General features: G+C 45.4%; 1 protein-coding gene and 1 long non-coding RNA gene across 2 annotated transcripts in view; one reads left to right on the plus strand and one right to left on the minus strand.

Moving 5' to 3' along the window:
• Window positions 1-15,651, minus strand: part of LOC309528321 — a 19,613-nt gene extending 3,962 nt beyond the window's left edge. Inside the window, exon 1 of the long non-coding RNA XR_014217659.1 lies at window positions 15,557-15,651. This is a non-coding gene — a long non-coding RNA (uncharacterized lncRNA). The remainder of the gene's footprint in view (window positions 1-15,556) is intronic.
• CLN8 (CLN8 transmembrane ER and ERGIC protein) lies at window positions 970-15,429 on the plus strand. Its single transcript, XM_082215647.1, has 4 exons — window positions 970-1,159; window positions 4,293-4,977; window positions 9,859-15,126; window positions 15,271-15,429. The coding sequence occupies exons 2-3, from the start codon at window positions 4,435-4,437 to the stop codon at window positions 10,180-10,182; spliced, it is 867 nt and encodes a 288-aa protein (XP_082071773.1). The 5' UTR covers window positions 970-1,159; window positions 4,293-4,434; the 3' UTR covers window positions 10,183-15,126; window positions 15,271-15,429.
• Window positions 15,652-19,026: the final 3,375 nt, after the last annotated feature.

Consider the following 19,026-nt stretch of genomic DNA (forward strand, 5'->3'; position numbering starts at 1 on the left):
TGGAGTAAGTCCCATGAAACGTAAGTGATATTTATTTCCTGGGATAGCTCAGCAGGTAGAGCATGAGACCTTTAAACTCAGGATTGTTAGAGGGCCCATGTTGGGCAAAAGACTAGATAACCCTTGTGAGCCATTCGAACTCTATGATTCTATGACACATAGGGCCCGGCAGCTATCCTACACATGCTTCCCCAGAATAAAAACAAATGGGCTTTATTTCCAAGTACCTTCACACAGGATTACAGTGGCATTTGCAGGGGCTCCTCGTTTGTGGAAGAGGTTTGCCTAGTGCCTTCATTATACATTTTAGGGAGCCCAGCAAAAACGTTCCTCTTTAGCCAATGCCCTTTTAAAATGTGTTGGGGAGAGGAGTTTATTGGGTTCTTTTCGTTTTTATCATGTATTTTGTTTTTATATTGTGGTTTTATAACCGCCCTGTGATTTCTGTAACCGCCCTGAGACCTGCGGCTACAGGGCAGTCTAATCATCATCATCATCATTATCATTATTATAGCCGTGCTTAATCTGATCCTGCAACTATTTACTTGGAAGTGAATTCTGCCACATCCACACCAAGTGCTCACACTAGCACTTTTTCAAAAAGGCTTATTTGCCTCGTGAAACTCGTCACGTGAGTGGGAGTCACGCGCCGCTTGCGAAGCGATCTCTTTATTTAGCGGCTAACATCACAAGGGGGGCCTTGCGCTTGGTTCAGCAAACGGCGTCTCCTCCGATTTTGCAACGCGGCCCCTCCCTGCAAGCTCGTCTAAAATGCTTTTCCTACGCTTTGCGGCCGAGGAGGCCAGGATCCCTCCCACCCAAGGGCGGAGAGACTGGTTGCTCCGGCTCGGTGCGCTCCTCCTCCTCGATGCTCTCCACCCCCTGCCAGTGGAACAAAATGGTTTGCTCCAAATTTCAGGGCTCCACCCCTCCCACCCCAAGAAAAACACACACACACACACACACAGGACCAGGGGAAGCAGTTGCATGTCTGTGTGTCTGCTTTGCGTGCGCCTCCTTTCCTCCTGCGCTTCCTGGCGCACCGGGCTTTCGCCGTCCGCCGAGAGGCGCATGACGGGAAGCCCTGGGTAGGGCAGTTGCGAGGAGCAGCAACAAGATCAAGTGACTGGAGGCCTCTGTCCCTGCAACATCGGATCCAGTAAGTAGCGCAACATGCGTTTTATTTTACTTTATTTCCCCGGAGACCAAAATCGGGGGGGTTGGAACGGCGAAGTGTCCAGAGCTACCCGGCGCGTCTTGGGGTTCGTTTCATCGTCTGGGCTGTTGTATCAGTTGCAGTGAACTTCAGCGATCCGGTGGGGCTGACATAAGTGCCACAACTCCCTGGGGCTCTGGCTGCCCGAGCACCCACAAAATTCCCCACGAAGGGGCCGGGCACCCACAAAGTTCGGGGCCAGAGCCATGCGCGCTGCGTGGCGCCCACTTCCCCGGGCACCCACGGTGGCGGAGCCAAGCTGGCACTCCTAGGGGCTGGTTGGTAGGTAGGGGCGGAGGGGGAGAGAAGGTTGTTATTGAGGTTCTCCCCCCCCCCCTCTTGCTGTTTTCTAATATCTTCCTCCTAAGGGTGAATTTGGATCAGTGGGTTTGGAAGCGAGGCGAAGGCAGGATGCGATTAACCGTTATTGGCCGGCCCTGCTCTGGAAAGCAGATCTCATCGAGAACTTTGCTCTGTTTGCCTTCTTTCCGAAGGACAGTTTGGGAGGGTGAGAGGCGATTTAAACCACAGCACCTCGCATGACCTCTCAGATCTGTGAGCTAGCGTGCTTTAGAAAGAGTTAGTGGAACGACCAGAAAGTGCGGTAATGTTGTCTTTAGCTGATCTTTCTCTCTCTTATAATTGTTCTTTTGCGTGACAAAATAACATGGCCTGGTCTAATTTTGGCTTGTTAGACAGGCTTTTCTCATGTATTAACAGGAACCTGATGAAAAGTAAACGGCTCTTTGCTTATCATGTGCATGTTACAGCCTGAAATGCAGCTGTTCCTTTTTCTCAATTCAGTGCTCAATGCTTGTCTAAGAGGGGGGACATATCAAAAACACAATAGAAATGACAGGCTAGACACAGCATGAAGATGGATTGTGATTAGTGTTGTCCGCTGTGTGTTGCTAAAACTTTCTGAAGTTATCTCCTCTTCCTTAACTTCCTCTCTCTTCTCTCCCCTTCTATGAAACCAATAAGGGTCCCTAAACTCAACAAGGCTTCCTTATGAGTAAAGTGCTCAATAGTTAAGGGGCTACAGTGTTACCTCTAGTTATGAACTTAATTTGTTCCGGAGGTCCTTTCTTAACCTGAAACTAGAGGCGTGCTTTCGCTAATGGGGCCTCTTGCTGCCACTGTGCCGCCGGCACACGATTTTCGTTCTCATCCTGGAGCAAAGTTCTCAACTCGAGGTAACTCTTCCAGGTTAGCGGAGTTTGTAACCTGAGGCGTTTGTAACTCGAGGTACCACTGTAATTGAGCTGAAAGTGTAGAACATGAAAGCAAGACACTTAGGTAGAGTATTTCAATATGCATCTCCTGAAATAAGTAAGGCTGGAACCAAATAAACTGCCAACTCAAAAAACCAAAGAAAACCATGTCAAGGCAATCTAAGGGCAAATACATCATCACAAAACCGTAAAAATCATGGTCATAAAACACTAAAATGCTGAACAAGTGACCATTTGTTGGCATGGGATTCTTCACCCATGATTAAGAGGCATGCAGTAGTTGCATGGGGCCTGAGGAGGGTGGAGTTGGCAGAATTGTGCCCTTTTGTCATATTATATTATAGGAAATGGGTCACTGCTCAGTGACCCACTTGCATGTAGACATCTCCACCTTTGATCCCTGGCATCTCCAGGTTAAAAGGATCAGGTAGCAGCTGATGTGTGGAACTTCTGCCATTGCCACTCAGAGGAGACGTTTCTGGGCTGAGTGGACAAATAGTCTGAAGCTGTATGGTGTGTGTGTGTGTGTGTGTGTGTGTGTGTGTGTGGTGGAGAGGGACTCTTCAGCTGAACTGTTCAAGATATTTCCTGCTTGGTTGTATTCATAGCTGCTCTTGCTTGTTCATCAGATAACTACAGTGTTTTGTTTTGTTTTTGCCAGCCTTGGTAACTACTGTTTTCTATATGGTATTTAAACAAACACGGTAAAAGTTGTTTACAAATGCAGAAATCACAATTGAAAACGGGACAACCGGTTAAAAAGAATTCTCCAAAATGGTTACAAACAGCGCTTAGAGCTTTTATACAGATGCGTTTTAAGCTATATTCAGTTAAGACCATAATCTGAATCACACTTGTGTGGATGTATGTAATAGCTTGCTAAATGAGGCCCTACACACCAAGGACTGGTAAAAAGCCCTTGCGGAAGAACACGTCAGTGTCCTTTACCTGTCAGTGTAATAATAATAATAATTTTATTTTTTTATATGCCACCCATCTGATTGGGTTACCCCAGCCACTCTGACGGCTTCCAGCAAAATATAAAGAATGCAATAAAACGTCAAACATTAAAAACTTCCCTGTACAGAACTGCCTTTGGATGTCTTCTAAAAGCCACATATATAGTTGTTCATGTGTTTGTTTATCTGATGAGTAAACCTATAGGCCGCACCAAGCAGATTCTCTTCTCTGCCCCTAAATCCTTTCCCTCTTCGGTTTGCCTCCTGGGATCCACGTCACAGCCAGTGGATTTAGATAAAAAGAAGTGTATGTTTGCATTACAGGTGAATGCTGTAAAATAGGATACGGTTGGTGTCACAACTTCTAAGCCTGCAAATTTCCAGCATTTGGATTTGGGGCCATGTTGGCAGGGCATGATGATGGGTGACAAGGAACCCTGTCATCGGCCCTGCCCTTGATGGATCCAGATGTTACTTGGAAGGAAGTAGGCAGAGAACGTGGGAAAGCGCTTAATTGTGCTGCTATTGCTAATGCGTGCATCATCGCTTGATTGCAAGTTGTTAGAGCTACTAGTGAGGCATGAGTGTGTATGTGCCCACATGCCTTGGCACACAAACATGCCTATAGCTTTCTACAGTGGAACTTAATTCGTTCCAGAGGTCCTTTCTTAACCTGAAACCGTTCTTAACCTGAGGTACCACTTTAGCTAATGGGGCTTCCTGCTGCCGCCACACAATTTCTGTTCTCATCCTGAGGTAAAGTTCTTAACCCGAGGTACTACTTCCGGGTTAGCGGAGTCTGTAACCCGAAGTGTTTGTAACCTGAGGTGTTTGTAACCTGAGGTACCACTGTATAGCTTTCCTCTTTGTTTTCCTCTGCAGATGGCAGCGTGTATTGGGCCACAGCTAAACCTAACGGCAGAAGTTCGAGATCCGTGAGCAGGCCCGAGACGTGGGCGAGAGCTTCCTGGGTGTGGGGGAAACACACTCTCACAAGTTCAGCTTTGCAGCGTGAACTGAAGAAATGAATCTTGAAACTGCTGGGCCGACATCCTCGTCCCTGTTTTCGTGGGATTACGTTCTGTGGGAAGTCCGTCTGAAGCTAGTGGCGGCCGGCTTCTTCCTCTACTTGGGAGTGTTCTGCCTCTCACACTGCCTGTCTTCATGGATGGTAGCCACTTACCGCTCGTTGCCAGCGAAGGAGAAAGTCTTCTGGAACCTGGCTGCTACACGAGGCGTGTTTGGCATCCAGAGTTGTGTCGCCGGCTTGTGGGCCTTGCTTTTCGATCCGGTTTTTCAAGCCGACAAGGTCTACTCCCAGCAGGAGTGGAGCTGGTTCAACTGCCTCATAGCCTCTGGCTTCTTCCTGCTTGAAAATGTAGCTGTTCACGTTTCCAACGTTGTCTTCAGGACATTTGACTTGTTCTTAGTCGTTCACCATTTCCTTGCCTTCGGTGGCTTTTTCGGCCTGGTCACCAACATAAAGTCCGGGCACTACATTCCCTTGATGGGAATGTTGCTGGAGATGAGTACGCCTTTCACTTGCATATCGTGGATGCTTTTAAAGGTGAGATGTTGGGTGAGCAAAGGTCTAAAATGTGGGTAGGCAAACAAAGGCCTGGGGGCCGGATTTGGCCCAGTCGCCTTCTAAATCTGGCCCGCGGATGGTCCAGGAATCAGCGTGTTTTTACATGAGTAGAATGTGTCCTTTTATTTAAAATGCATCTCTGGGTTATTTGTGGGGCATAGGAATTCGTTCTTTTTCCCCCCTTCAAAATATGTTCCGGCCCCCAACAAGGTCTGAGGGACATTGGACCGGCCCCCTGCTGAAAAAGTTTGCCTACCCCTGGTCTAAAACCACCGTCCTGTTAATACCACCAACACAAACTGCTTTCGAGTGGAAGCCTTTGGGGCCAGGCAGGCCAGAGCTGTGGTGCCTCAAAAGAGCTCTGTCTGAGAAGCTTGGCCTGCCAAGGCCTGGAGGGGACAAATGAGGCATTTAAGACCTTGCTCAGATGAACACTGTCAGGTGAGCATCTTTTCTGGAGGGTGGTGATCTTCAAAGGTCCAGTCTCCTGGCCAGGGGCATTTAGACAACCAACCTTTGTATGATAAAGGTCTAATATGGCGCCCAAGCTTCTAACTGAAAGCTGAAAGCTTTATGGCCTTCCTAGAAGTCTTCCCAGAAAGTGTATTTTTATAAAACAACAACAAAAACCTAGATTTTCGAACTTGTAACAGTGATCTGTTGGTTGCTCATCTGTTGACCTTCAGGCGTTTCTTTATATATAATTTGTTATCAGGTTTTTCCAGACATTTTCACAATAACCTTCCAGTCAAAATAATTGCATTGTTTCATCAGCTGACATCCCACCCTCACCTCCACAGCGTTTTTACTCAAACGTTTTCTACTGCATTATATAATCATCGATTACAAAAAGTTTCTCTGTTACAATTAATTTATCATTTTTCGTCCGCTGCTTTTATCTTGAATCCTGCCCACGATTTCATTTGACTGCAGTATATTTTTTTAATAGTTCATGAAAGGCTTCCAGTATTCTATAAAAAATTCATCATTTCTATCTCTTTAATTTCACTGTCAGCTTTGCCATATCTGCATATTCCATTACTTTCAAAAGCTGTTCCTCCTTTTTCTGAACCTTCTCTTCCTTCCATTTCTGTACAAATAATATTCTAGCTGTTATTGCCAAATATAACAGTCAGGAGTTTCTTGCCTTCCTTTTCCAAAGACCATAGCCTTGGTTTCTGAGTAATTAATCTCTAGATTTTCCATATTTACAATATTCACCATGCTCACCTACACATACAGGAGAACCCCATTGCTTGCACATAAAAGAACAGAAACCACCCTTGATAAAGTTGATTTTAGACTTTTCAGGCATTCTTTCTGGATGGAATTGGCTATAAACAGTGGAAAGTGACTATCGTTCAAAACCAATATGTGTTGTTGTTAGTGTAGTGCTCTCAGCTTATGAAGAAAGCAACATTCTCACAAACTGAACAGCTGTTGGGAGAGAGCCAGTGTGGTGTAGTGGTTAAGAGCGGTAGTCTCGTAATCTGGGGAACTGGGTTCACGTCTCCGCTCCTCCACATGCAGCTGCTGGGTGACCTTGGGCTAGTCACACTTCTCTGAAGTCTCTCAGCCCCATTCACCACACAGAGTGTTTGTTGTGGGGAAGGAAGGGAAAGGAGAATGTTAGCCGCTTTGAGACTCCTTCGGGTAGTGATAAAGTGGGATATCAAATCCAAACTACTCTTCTTCTTCTTCTTCTTCTTCTTCTTCTTCTTCTTCTGCCTCTGCCTCTACCTCTGCCTCTGCCTCTGCCTCTGCCTCTGCCTCTGCCTCTGCTTCTTCTGCTGTGTTTCATTGGGATTAATTCCGTTTAGGGGATTAATCTTGAGGGAAAGGCACTCTGCACCTGCTCAGGAGTACTCTCACCTATTAATCTTATATTCCTTGCTCTACTTTTCAACTAGCGCTTCTAATATTGGGTAGCTTGAGCATACTCAGGAATTAGAGGTTTGTGTCTCTTTTGCAGGAAATGTATGAGATCTTTTCATAAAGGGTGGTGTACAATTTGAATAAACAATAATAATAATACTGTTTTGTGTGTTACCACCCATCAAAAATTAGAGGGAATGGCATGCTGATCACAGGGTGCTATTTACAAACAAAGAAACCACGCCAGCATTCGAGTCAAAGGAACAATTAAACATTGCATACTCTTTAAAGTAGTCAGGTTGTCACTTGCTTAGAAACTGTGGCATGATCTTCTTACCATATAAAGAGGGAGTGTGTACTAACAACCTATTTTGCTTTGTTGGAAATAGACATAGTCTGCAGTTTTGAAACCTGCAGCCCTGTGGAATCCAGTTTTAGCCAGGATTTATCAAGCGATCCTAAGATAAGTTAGCTTTAGGCCAGACATAGGCCAGACATTGTCTGGAGGGCAAACTTGGCCCTCCAGATGTTCTTGGGACTACAACTCCCATCATCCCTAGCTAACAGGACCAGTGGTCAGGGATGATGGGAATTGTAGTCCCAAAACATCTGGAGGGCCAAGTTTGCCTATGCCTGCTTAGGCAGTTCATGGAAGGCAAGTTTTCCTTCCTTCTCTCTTCCATCTACCTGCAGCCTCTGAAAAGGCATTTTGGATAGTGTTTTCGTTTAGTTTTTTTAGGGGGCCTTAATGATGGGAGAACATTCTTTTCTGGTCCTGGAAAGAAAGGCTGGATGCAATTTGAGTCAAACAATCCAACATGCATGTTGGACAATAGCCTATTAACAAGATAGAAAGATGCTGAGTCAAAATACAAAATGCACATGAGGACTTTGGATACATTTCCCCAAAGACGTTGGTTCAAAATATTTCCACCCCAAGGACTTTCGATAATTGTGACACATTTTGAAAAAGGCTTATTGGTTGAAACGGATTTGTAACGGATTCTTCTATTGTCGATTGTCCTGTTTGTGTTACTGTTTCCATTTTGTGCGTTTCTCAGATCCATCACCTCTTCCGGCTTGTGAGTCTTTCTGCTGGTTATGTTTTGATGTAGAGAGATTGCCATCCATGGCAGAGAACAAGAAACCTTCCTTCTGTAAAGTTCTAGAGATAAACTTGTCTTCAGTTTCAAGCCTTCCCCCCCCCCTTTTTTTTGGACTTGGTTTAATGGAACCTTCTTATTCCATATTCAGGGACACAAGCCAGGGACAATCTAGTAGCAGCTCTTTCTTTAACTCACATTAAAGAGTTTAATTAAGGCAGACTCGCCCAAATGCTGACTCTTTGTGTTTTTGAGTAAACATTAAATTAACAGGCTCCTGCATTGGGAAGCTTAGCTGTTCACTATAAGCGCTCAAGCTTCACTGCTGTGTTGGGGACTTCGTGCAGGATTTATCCTGTGTTCTTTTCTAATACTATGGGTTATCCCTAAGATCTGTAATGTAATGAGAATACTTTTTCTATGCAGCCTGAGCTGGAGCAGTGAGCAGCGTGAATTGCTGCAGCTTGTTTTCACTTACCCCACAGATGTGAAGAATATTCTCATGTGATGAAACAATTGAGAAAAAGAAGGGAGAAAAACAGGACACACACACACACACACACACACACACACACGAGAGAGAGAGAGAGAGAGAGAGACAGACAGACAGACAGACAGTCCCTGGATGAAGTGACTTATCTTTAAGTTCTCAAAGCTCTTAACTTGAGCTCAAGGTTGTCATCTGAACTGGCCAGACGTTTAACTGAGAATCCATTACAGTCCGTCCATCCTTTGAAAAATAAGATTTTAGAGCTGCCTTGTCCCCAAATGGGCAACTAGACATTCCATCCTGGCTACTGTATCCTTGGTTTAAGGAGCCATTTGGCTCCTAGCTTATAGATCAGAGTTTTTAAGACGCTGAGGAGGAACTCTTGTTGGTCCTCAGAGGCACCACACCCCCTGATTGAGAAAGGTGCATGTCTTAGTATCAGCTCTTGGGAACGACCCGTATTGCTGTTCTGAGATGCCTGTCATCTTCACGTTCCAGTCATCAGTCATTGCCCAAGCTTATTGCTTTCAATGCCAGCGTGTTTCTTCCTTTTGGAAGACGGCTGTTTAAAAGCCTCCTGGCATTTTAAAACCGTTGACTTCCAGAGAGTTTGGTGTGTAAATACAGTGGTACCTTGGTTCTCAAACTTAATCTGTTCTGGAATTCCATTCCAAAACCAAAGCGTTCCAAAACCAAGGCGTGCTTTCCCATGGAAAATAATGCCAAACAGATGAATCCATTGACTCTTAAAAACAACCCCTAAAACAGCAAATTAATTTGAATTTTACTATCTAACGAGATCGTTAATCCAAAAATTGAAAGCAATAATCAATGTACTGTATAATAAAATATTGTATAATAAAATAAAAAACTATAAAATAAATAAGACAGTATTGTAGATGATAAAAATTAAAATTACTTTTTTTTCTTACCTGCACTGATAATAGTCATTGTTTGGATGGGAGGCTTTTATCCATTTCCGCAGCCACACAATCAATCAATCAGTAGCTGAACTGGGCTCCACACAGTCACAAAAATAAATTAACCAAAATACGCCTCGAAAACAAAAAACGCAAAATAAATAGCAAAAACAAAAGCACCAAACTTAATCCATTCCCGAAGTCCGTTTGACTTCCGAAATGTTCAAAAACCAAGGCGCAGCTTCTGATTGGTGCAGCCGCCCCGGGAACAAAAGCCGACAGCCTCATTGGATGTTCGGCTTCCGAAGTCACTTAATTCTGGGTTTTCGGTGTTTGGGAACCAAGGCAAACTGGCAAACTTTGCACATGTTCTTGGTGGTGTGATTTGAGGTGAAATGTGTTCTGAATACAACTCCCATGAAAAAGATGTGTTATATATAGAGTCTTAACTTTTGATTTTCTTCTCTTCCAGGTCGGCTTGGCGAACACTTCCTTCTGGAAGGCAAACCAGTGGCTGATGATCCACATGTTCCATTGCCGCATGATTCTTACCTACCACATGTGGTGGGTGTGTATTTCTAACTGGAACGCTGTTGTGGAGAACCTGGGTCTCCTGCATTTTGCTGTCGTCTTCACAGGGATGAGCGCCGTCACCGTAATACTTAACCCCTACTGGACCTACAAAAAGACTCAGCAGCTCATCTGCCCTGTGGACTGGAACTTTGCCAATAGAGCAATGGAAAATGGCTCGTCCCCAAAACCCAACGGGGATGTGTTGCAGAAGAAAGGGTTGTGACGGCGACATTATTGGGCCTCTTCGGGAACCAATAATAATAAAAAAGGGCAGGTGGAGGTAGCTCAGGTAGGCAGGATCGCGAAGCTTCAGTTTTTTTGAGTTAAGGGATCTGGAACGTATTTATTACTAGTCCGCAGTTTTCTTATCAGTATTCTTAATCCAATAACTGTGACGTTGCAAATTTGGTTTAAATATCTGTGTTGCACACCTGCATACTTCAAGAAATGTAGAAGAGAGAACTGAATACGAGAAAAGGCAGGGAAGGAGTTGGCTGTGTTCCAGTTTTGGGAACCAGCCTTTCATTTCTTAGAGCTGCCGCAAACACACTGACCAGGGACAGATCGCTGTCCAGAATACTATTCTGGTTGTACCCAAGATGTCACCAGGGACAGGTGGGTTTCCAGGTGGACCCCCATCTTTCTAGACTCGCTCTCAGTTTTATGTAGACATGCTGAGCTCGCTTCATTAGTCGGTGCTCATAGCCTCAAACCTCCGCTTGCAAATAATGTTGAACCTAGTGTTTTTAAAGAAAAAAATAGAAGTGGAGAGGTGTAGAGCAGGTGGAACAATGTGATTTGTGCACAGTCGACACCAGAAAAGTGCAAGAGGCAGCACTAGTTCAAAGAGCACTGCTGGGCAACTCTAGAATAGCCAGATCATCAAAACAGAGGTAGTTTAATGATTCAGAATGCCAGGGTTGGGATTATAGGCTTCGTTCCTTATGGCACCGTACATGCACAAACATGCCCCTTTTGCCTCTTGCAGTCAGTGAGTTTAATTGCCTCCGAAATGCAGAATCAGCTTTGTGTAGCATGAACCAGCCACCCCCCCAGCCTGGAGTCTTCCGGATCTTTTGGGTTCCCAACTCACAAATGATGGTGAGAGTTTTAGTCTAAAATATCGGAGGGTAGGCTGCTGCAAACCTTTGGCACCTCTTTCAGAACAGTCCTGACCCCTATTTTACACTGTACTTTGGGGGCGGTATGTGTACTGCCTGAGCGGAGGCCCCTCTGTGCTCAGGCCACAAGACATGCCCGCTGCTGGCACCCCTGCCCGTGAAAAGCCCCCCTAATGGAACAGGGCTGAGCCGGTCCTTCTGAGCTGGTCTCGCTGCCATTTGGACAACCGCGTAAGATCCGATCTGTGTCCTTGCTGCTGTTCCAGCCTGGAGCTGATGCAGGGATTGGCCTGATCTTTGTGCCTGTCCTGCTTCTGTTGCTGCCATGACCAGCTGGGCTCAGAGGGATCGGTAGCTCCACTGCACCCCAGAGAGGTTTAGATTTCATCTTTTAAAACTTGTGTCGCATTTAACAGGGACAGAGAGCAGATTTTGGATCTCTTGAGCAGTTCCCCATAGCTCCCCAACTGGTTGCTAGGAATTTAGCGATCAATACTACAGTGCAGGCACCTCCAAACTCGGCCCTCCAGATGTTTTGGGACTACAGTTCCCATCATCCCTGACCACTGGTTCTGTTAGCTAGGGATGATGGGAGTTGTAGTCCCAAAAACATCTGGAGGGCCGAGTTTGGGGATGCCTGCTCTAGTGGGTGAACTTGCCCTACAGGGCTCACTTAATTAGTACTGCCTTAACTGCTAAAAGACCCTGAGTGTTTGCCCTTTGCTTCGTAAATTTAAACTGTAGTTAAAAGGCTATATATTTTTAAAATCCTATTTATAAGGTCAGACCTCTATCCTTCTCAGCCCTATCCCCTTCACGTGTCAGGTATTAAGATGCTTCTGAAAAGGTACCAACAGTTTTTGAAAGGTCCAAGAGGAAAGTCGTCCTTTTAACTTTTCCCAGTGTAAATGTTATAAATCGCTTTGTTTTTTTAAAAGAAGTTGCAGGAAACTTGTTCAAAGAATCCGTATTCCAGCAGAAAGTTGTGGAACGCTGACACCTGGTGGCCATTGTGAAGTATAGTTCGCTTGTTTTGACAAGCAGAATATATTCAATCAGCAAAGGATATTATTGCATGGAGGCAGTTTACCTAAGCTTGCCTGTGAGTTACGTCTGACTGAACTCAGTGGGACTTACGTCTGAGTAGACAGGATTGCACTGAAAGCATGCTTGTTCATTTGTTTTTATTTATTTTGACTGCATAATTCTTCCTGCTGTGTAGCTTTGCATTCCAACCTGTGGTGCAGAGGTGTAAGGGAAACGAGGTTTTTCCATTCACTAATGCATACTGATGGAACTGCTGGTGGAAAATTAGCATGATGAAGGACATGTTAAATACAGGGTTTTTTCCTCCCTCTCTTCTGCTCCCTCTTCTCTTGGTAAATAGACATTAATGTACATTAATGTTGTGACATTAATGTTGTGAAGGTCCAGTACAGCGGAATTACACCCAGGGTAATGTGCATTTGTTCTGGCATGTACTTGGCTGGAGTAATCGCAGTGAAGGAGCACATTTTGGTAGCATAAATGCAACTATAGAATATTAGAATTAGAAACTCAAAGCATAGTGATTAATAGCAATATTCCATCCATTGATAGATGGGAGTATCTGTTCACAGAAGTCTTCCCAGGGTTGAAAGGGTCCTTTCGCGATCAGAGCAGAAGCTTTGGATCCAACACACAATATATTGTTCTTCTTTAAAGGTACCTGTTAACTTCTACTGTTGCAATGTCACAGCAAGATATGAAACTCCAGGACGTATGCCGATGGAACTGAATAAATTTGTTGGTGGTTCTCGTTGAGCCCTGTGAGGCAAAGCAAACTTAAATCATTGTCGTTTTATCTGTAGGCCGCCTTTCCGTAGTTAAAACTGTGCTCAAGGTGGCTTACAAAACTTGGAGAGGTTTACATTAACTGTATGACAAAAGCAGGCGTAAATAATAAATGAAACACACCCAAAAGTACGCAACCAAATGGAACAATTTCCCCATAAACCATAGCACAGTGGAACCTTGGTTCTCAAATGCCTTGGTACTCGAACATTTCGGCTTGCGAACGCTGAAAACCCAGAAGTATTCTAACTCCTTAGAAATATTCTGATACGAACGGATGAGGATCGGTGTGTCCTTTGTGTAACCTTGTTTTTATTTGTATGTGAAAGCTTATACAAAAGGGCTGTTCCAGTGGAGAGGGGGGTTGGTCTAAGTCAAGGTGACCCACTTCTGAAACCTTGTGGGGATGAAGATTCCTCCCTCCCCCTTCATTCAGTGGTCTAGTGCTGAGGTTTTCAACCTTTTTGAGTCCACAGCTCCCTTGATCAACGACATTTTTTCTGCAGCACCCCTGTGGGGGCCCGGGGGCCCAGTTGTGTCACCCCTTGCGGGGCTGGCAGCCCCTCAACCCTCTTTGAACACCCTCCCTTGTGGAGTGCTTCCTCGGCCTCCTCTCCTCTCACCTCTCCTTGGGAGTCCTCCGGGCAGCCGCAGCTACCACCCCCGGTCTCTGAGCTGCCCCCCACCTCCTCACAACAGCCCCACAGGGGTCTGGGATTTGTTTGTCCATTCCCAACAGCAAGGGCTGGCAGACCGGCTGGTTGGGCTCCCTCACCCACTTGCTTGCTTACTCTAAGGCCTCCTCAACTCCTGGCGACCAGCACCCCTTGGCCAGCACCAGGGACGCCATTCGCCTGGGGAGCTTGTAGCCAGGGCTGCTGCAACAAAGAGCTGCATGTGCCTTTCGAAGGCAGAGACTCCCGAGGGCCTCAGAGGAAGGGAGGGAAGGACAGAGGCCAGTGTTGCCTGCAGCACCCCTGACCATCATTCAAGGCACCCCAGGGTGCCACGGCACACTGAAAACCACTGGTCTGGTGAACTAAGAAGTATATTTTGTCACAGAACCCTGGCCTAATTGTTTTTCTTAGAACTCCCAAGGTGGTTTTCAGCTGCAGCATTACACACAGTCCGGAAGATGTTTAATGTTACATTTTGGAATATAATCCCCTTGCAGCTTTTGAAAATGAGTTAACAAGTTCGCTTTACTAGTCTGCTTCTGATCAGAAGTTCGGTTTCTTGTTTCCCCCAGAGATCATCTTCTCTGCATCTAAAAAGGGGAAGTAGGTGAAATAAACCTGAAAGGGCTTATCTTCAGTATGAGCTTACCTCAGACAAGAGCTGATCTGAATTCAACTTGGCCCACAGCCTGTTTACACAGAGCTGGGCAGGTGGTGGGAAATTTGGGAAATGGACGCTTCCGTGGTTCAAGCTGTGCAGAAACAAAAGTCGGCAAAGGTTTTCATGATGCAAAATACGTAGCAGCAGAAATCATGAGTTTAACCCTGTACTTCTTCCACTGTTGGCTGAGGTGGCTGCATTCACACCCCCTCATTCGTTTGATCCGTTCTGCCTGCCGCTGAAATGTTACTCTCAGCCCAAGCTGAACCCATTTTCTCCCTAGTTCAATAGCATTTTCCCTTGGTGCAGTTCTGCAAACCTGCAATAGCCGTCTCGTTGCAGAACTCTGCATTTTTTTCTCAAAGGTCTTAAATTACTGAAAAGTGAGTGTGGGGAGGAAAAAAAACAGACTGAGGACAGAGATCCTTCTGGAAGCTAGCTGCCTATTGTGCATATACAGGTTCTGATTCTCGTTTTAGCAGAACCAGGTTCCGCGTGGCTTCGTGCTTTAAGGGGATCAAATCCTTTCTTTTCCTCCATGCGTGTTCTTTTCCGTAAATGTTCCCTGGCAGTTCTGAAAAGTTTTTTCTCCCTGCAGGAGGGGCTGCAAAACGGGAAGGCCATTTGGCATAGAGGACAAAATTGCAGTAAGAAGGCATTTGGCAGGAGGAAATGGGGCGGTTCAGGGGAGGCTAAGTGCCACCCGTCTGTTCAGTTCTGCCTTGGATTTCTGTTACGTTGGCAGGTTTGTTTCCCAGTATAATGTCAGTGCTGCAGAGATGGGACCAAGACATGTAAGCCAACACCATGCCTACTTGCACTTTTATAGTTTAACATGAGTCTTGAACTTGGGAGGAGGCGGTAGGACTGAATCAGTGGCGTAGCATGGGGGGCCGGCCGCACCGGGCGCAACATCTGGGGGTTAGGGTTAGGGGGCGCAAATCCATGGGTTAGGGGGCGCAAATTACTTGCCTTGCCCCGGGTGCTGGCAACCCACGCTACGCCACTGGACTGAATAGAGGCAACCGTTTTGTCTTATGTCCTCGAATTGTAATAAAGAGGGGGCTTAGTCTCTGTCTCCCCCCATCAGTTACTATCTGCCACATGCAACTGGTGTGTGATCCCTATTTTAAAAAAAATGTTTCTAATTGTATAATAAAGAGTGTTTTATATACTAAGCGGTGTGATTCCTCCTTCCCCCACCCCCATCTCTGCACTAGTGGTGTATTTGGGGGCTTTTGGAAACATTATTCTTCCTTCCTTTAAATCACAGCGGCTTCGCAAGCCTTTGCAATACAGTGGTACCTCGGGTTACATACGCTTCAGGTTACAGACTCTGCTAACCCAGAAATATTACCTCGGGTTAAGAACTTTGCTTCAGGATGAAAAGAGAAATTGTGCTCCAGTGGCACGGCGGCAGCAGGAGGCCCCATTAGCTAAAGTGGTGCTTCAGGTTAAGAACAGTTTCAGGTTAAGAACGGACCTCCAGAACAAATTAAGTTCTTAACCTGAGATACTACTGTGTATTGTTTGTAGCTGAAATGCTTTGCATATCCATGTCGTCGTGCTAAGCTCCCTTTTAGTGCACTAATGAAAAAGAGGTTCTCCCCTCTGGGCTTGCCAGTTAGATCGTTTCTTAATGAAGTTGATGTTAAAATGTTGTGCTTTGAAAGCAGTTGATATGCCGGTCCTTCTAGCATCCTGCTTTCCACTGTGGCTAGATAACTTCCAGGAAGCCCAGATGCAGGATATGATGAGAAAATAGACCTCCCTTCACAACTGGTGTTCAGTGACGTATGACCTCAGATTGGAAATTCTGTTTCATTTATTTACCTATGTGCTTCTCCCGCCTTTCCTCCCAAAGGAAGCCGGGCCAGCAAATGACAAAATATAAAAATAATACAACTGACAAAGCAGCCTCTTTTTAAAGAGGCTGAAAAAGAGGGGTACTTGGTGCAGATGGGGCTTGTCAGTGTGGAAAGGGAGCCCATCTAGGATAAGGAAAACTATGATTCTAAATCTTTGCTACCTTGTGGGAGAAGAAAATGTTGAGGATTAAACCCTACACAAATTCAGAGATGAGTCCCTAAGACAGTAGGATGGCATCTTGAATTCCTCCTTCCAGCAACTCCTGCAGCCAAGCCGGTGCCAAACGTATTGCTCTGCTTTGCTTTGGACCACATAGGTGAAGCTGAGAGGGGGGTCTTGTTATCCAGGCAGCCGAGGACCTCCTTATATACACTGCCCAGCCTTCCACCCCAGGAAGGTCACAGCAGTTTGACTTCAATCCCAGAGGTGCACTCGTCTCGAGGCAGATGGCTGCCAACAATGGACTGGTGGCACGTGGTCCCATCAGACTGCCCCACCTGCCAATCTTAAGCACAGCTGCATTCTGCACTAGTGGCAGCTTTTGGACTGTCTTCAAGGGCAGGTCTGTGCAGAGCGCCTTGTAGCAGTCAAGCAAGGAGGTCACTAGAGCATCGCAACTAAAGCCAGGCTAGCAGGACAGGGATGATGGCAGTTTTAGTCCAACAACAGCCAGAGACCCAGATTTGAGAAACCTACCAATATTTCAAATGAAGTATGCTTTTAAAAATGTATAATATGTGGGGATGGGGGTTAATATAACGTGAGAGCTAATATAAAGCTTAAAGGAGATTATCAGGTATAATAGGGCATATTCTATGTAATCTACTGGAAAGTGGCCTGATGGTGGGGATCTTCCTTCCTTTAGATTTGTACTTGGCTATGTCCTATTATGGGATGCGGGTGGCGCTGTGGGTTAAACTACAGAGCCTAGGACTTGCCGATCAGAAGGTCGGTGGTTCAAATCCCCGTGATGGGGTGAGCTCCCGTTGCTCGGTCCCTGCTCCTGCCAACCTAGCAGTTTGAAAGCACGTCAAAGTGCAAGTAGATAAATAGGTACCGCTCCGGCAGGAAGGTAAACAGCGTTTCTGTGCGCTGCTCTGGTTCGCCAGAAGCGGCTTAGTCATGCTGGCCACATGACCCGGAAGCTGTACACTGGCACCCTTGGCCAATAAAGCAAGATGACCCCAGAGTTGCCACGACTGGACCTAATAGTCAGGGGTCCCTTTACCTTTATATCCAATTATGTTGCATCTCCCCAAACTCTTCCTATGGTGCAAACAGAAAATGTCCCTAAATTTTGGAAAGCATCTCAACGCCAGAGAGGTGGCAAAATAACACTGGTGTACTGATTCTGCTAAGAGTGATTTTAGAATGGCCCATTCTGGAGGTGGAGGGGAGGAGAAATCCCATCTTAATGGATAAAAAGCTGTTGCTGAGAAAGAGATACTAAGGAATGAATCAATACTGCAGGCTCTGAAATTGTTCTGTTCCTACTGGGGAAGGGGGATCCCTGGAACGGAGCCTAATATTGATTGAAAAGCCATGTATAATTTATAGAATTTTATATAAATAGAGTGTATCTGAAGGTCACCTGCTATCTGACTCTCTCCCTCCGGTTGAATGAAAGTTATTCCTCTGGTACACACACACACACACACACACACACACACACACACACACACACACACTTTAGCTACAATTTTGCATGTGTCTCGGGGAAATTTGTAGAGGGCCAAAACAACTTTAAAGAATTCAGACCCTCCAAGTGTCCCTATTTTCCAGGGACAGTCCTGGATTTACAGAAGACATCCCAGTTCCTGATTTCATAGTAGAATGTCCCACTTTTTCTTAGGATGTCCTATTTTCATCGGAGAAATGTTGAGTGGTATGGAGTTATACAACCCCCGAACCAAGGAGATAAGTAACTATACAACCTTTAGAAGACATTTGAAGGCAGCCCTGTATAGGGAAGATTTTGAATGTTTCATGTTTTATCACATTTTTATGTATCTTGTAATCTACCCAGAGTGGCTGAAGCAACACAGTCAAATGATGATGATGATGATGATGGTGACTTTTTATGGAATAGGATGTCCCTCTTTTAGTCAGAGAAATATCGGAGGGTATAAGAGTTACCTGTCCTATGAGAGTTTTATGGGGCGGTTAGAACATATTTTTAGGAATATGGGAGCCTAAAAAAGGGACATGGTGGGAACACAATTTTGAAAGTGCCCTAATTGGTGCTTCTAAGCCATGCTTACTCCTAAACCTGAATTGGTTCCCTATGGGGCACCAAAGGCTTCCCATAAGTTCTGATTGCCCTGTCAATAAAAAATGAATGGGACTATGGCTTCATTGAAATGCCTTAAGTGGGGGAACGACTTATTATTTGAACCAGTGGTAGGTCCGAAGTGTTGTCAGCTTCAGTTAATCTTCCCCACTGACCGTTAACTCCAGTCGTGGACGACTCTGGGGTTGCGGTGCTCATCTCGCTTTATTGGCTGAGGGAGCCAGCGTTTGTCCACAGACAGCTTCCGGGTCATGTGGCCACTTCTGGCAAACCAGAGTAGTGCACAGAAACACCGTTTACCTTCCCACTGGAGTGGTACCTATTTATCTACTTGCACTTTGACGTGCTTTTGAACTGCTAGATTCTCCACTTACCAGCAAACAAGGACAGAGAACACAGAGCAAGACCTTGTTCTATAAAATGACTAAGGAAAAGTCACTACTTTATGAATTTGCCTCTGGATTCAGAGCTTTGCATTTCCCTCCACCATTCCTAAGATTTTTGCTAAGGATCTCATGTGGACTTCAGAGCATGAAATTAACAAAATGAATTCCACATCAAAGCTTCATGAACTGTGTGTAACCTATTAGTAGTTCCCTTGCTTCTAGTCTTGTGC

This window comes from Podarcis vaucheri, assembly GCF_965113315.1.
Source record: "Podarcis vaucheri genome assembly, chromosome: 3".
Classification (NCBI taxonomy): domain Eukaryota; kingdom Metazoa; phylum Chordata; class Lepidosauria; order Squamata; family Lacertidae; genus Podarcis; species Podarcis vaucheri.

Coding starts and splice junctions, on each gene's coding strand:
- CLN8 (XM_082215647.1), top strand. CDS start 4,435: ATGAATCTTGAAACTGCTGGGCCGACATCCTCGTCCCTGTTTTCGTGG. Junction 4,978..9,858: donor TATCGTGGATGCTTTTAAAG/GTGAGATGTTGG, acceptor CTTCTCTTCCAG/GTCGGCTTGGCGAACACTTC.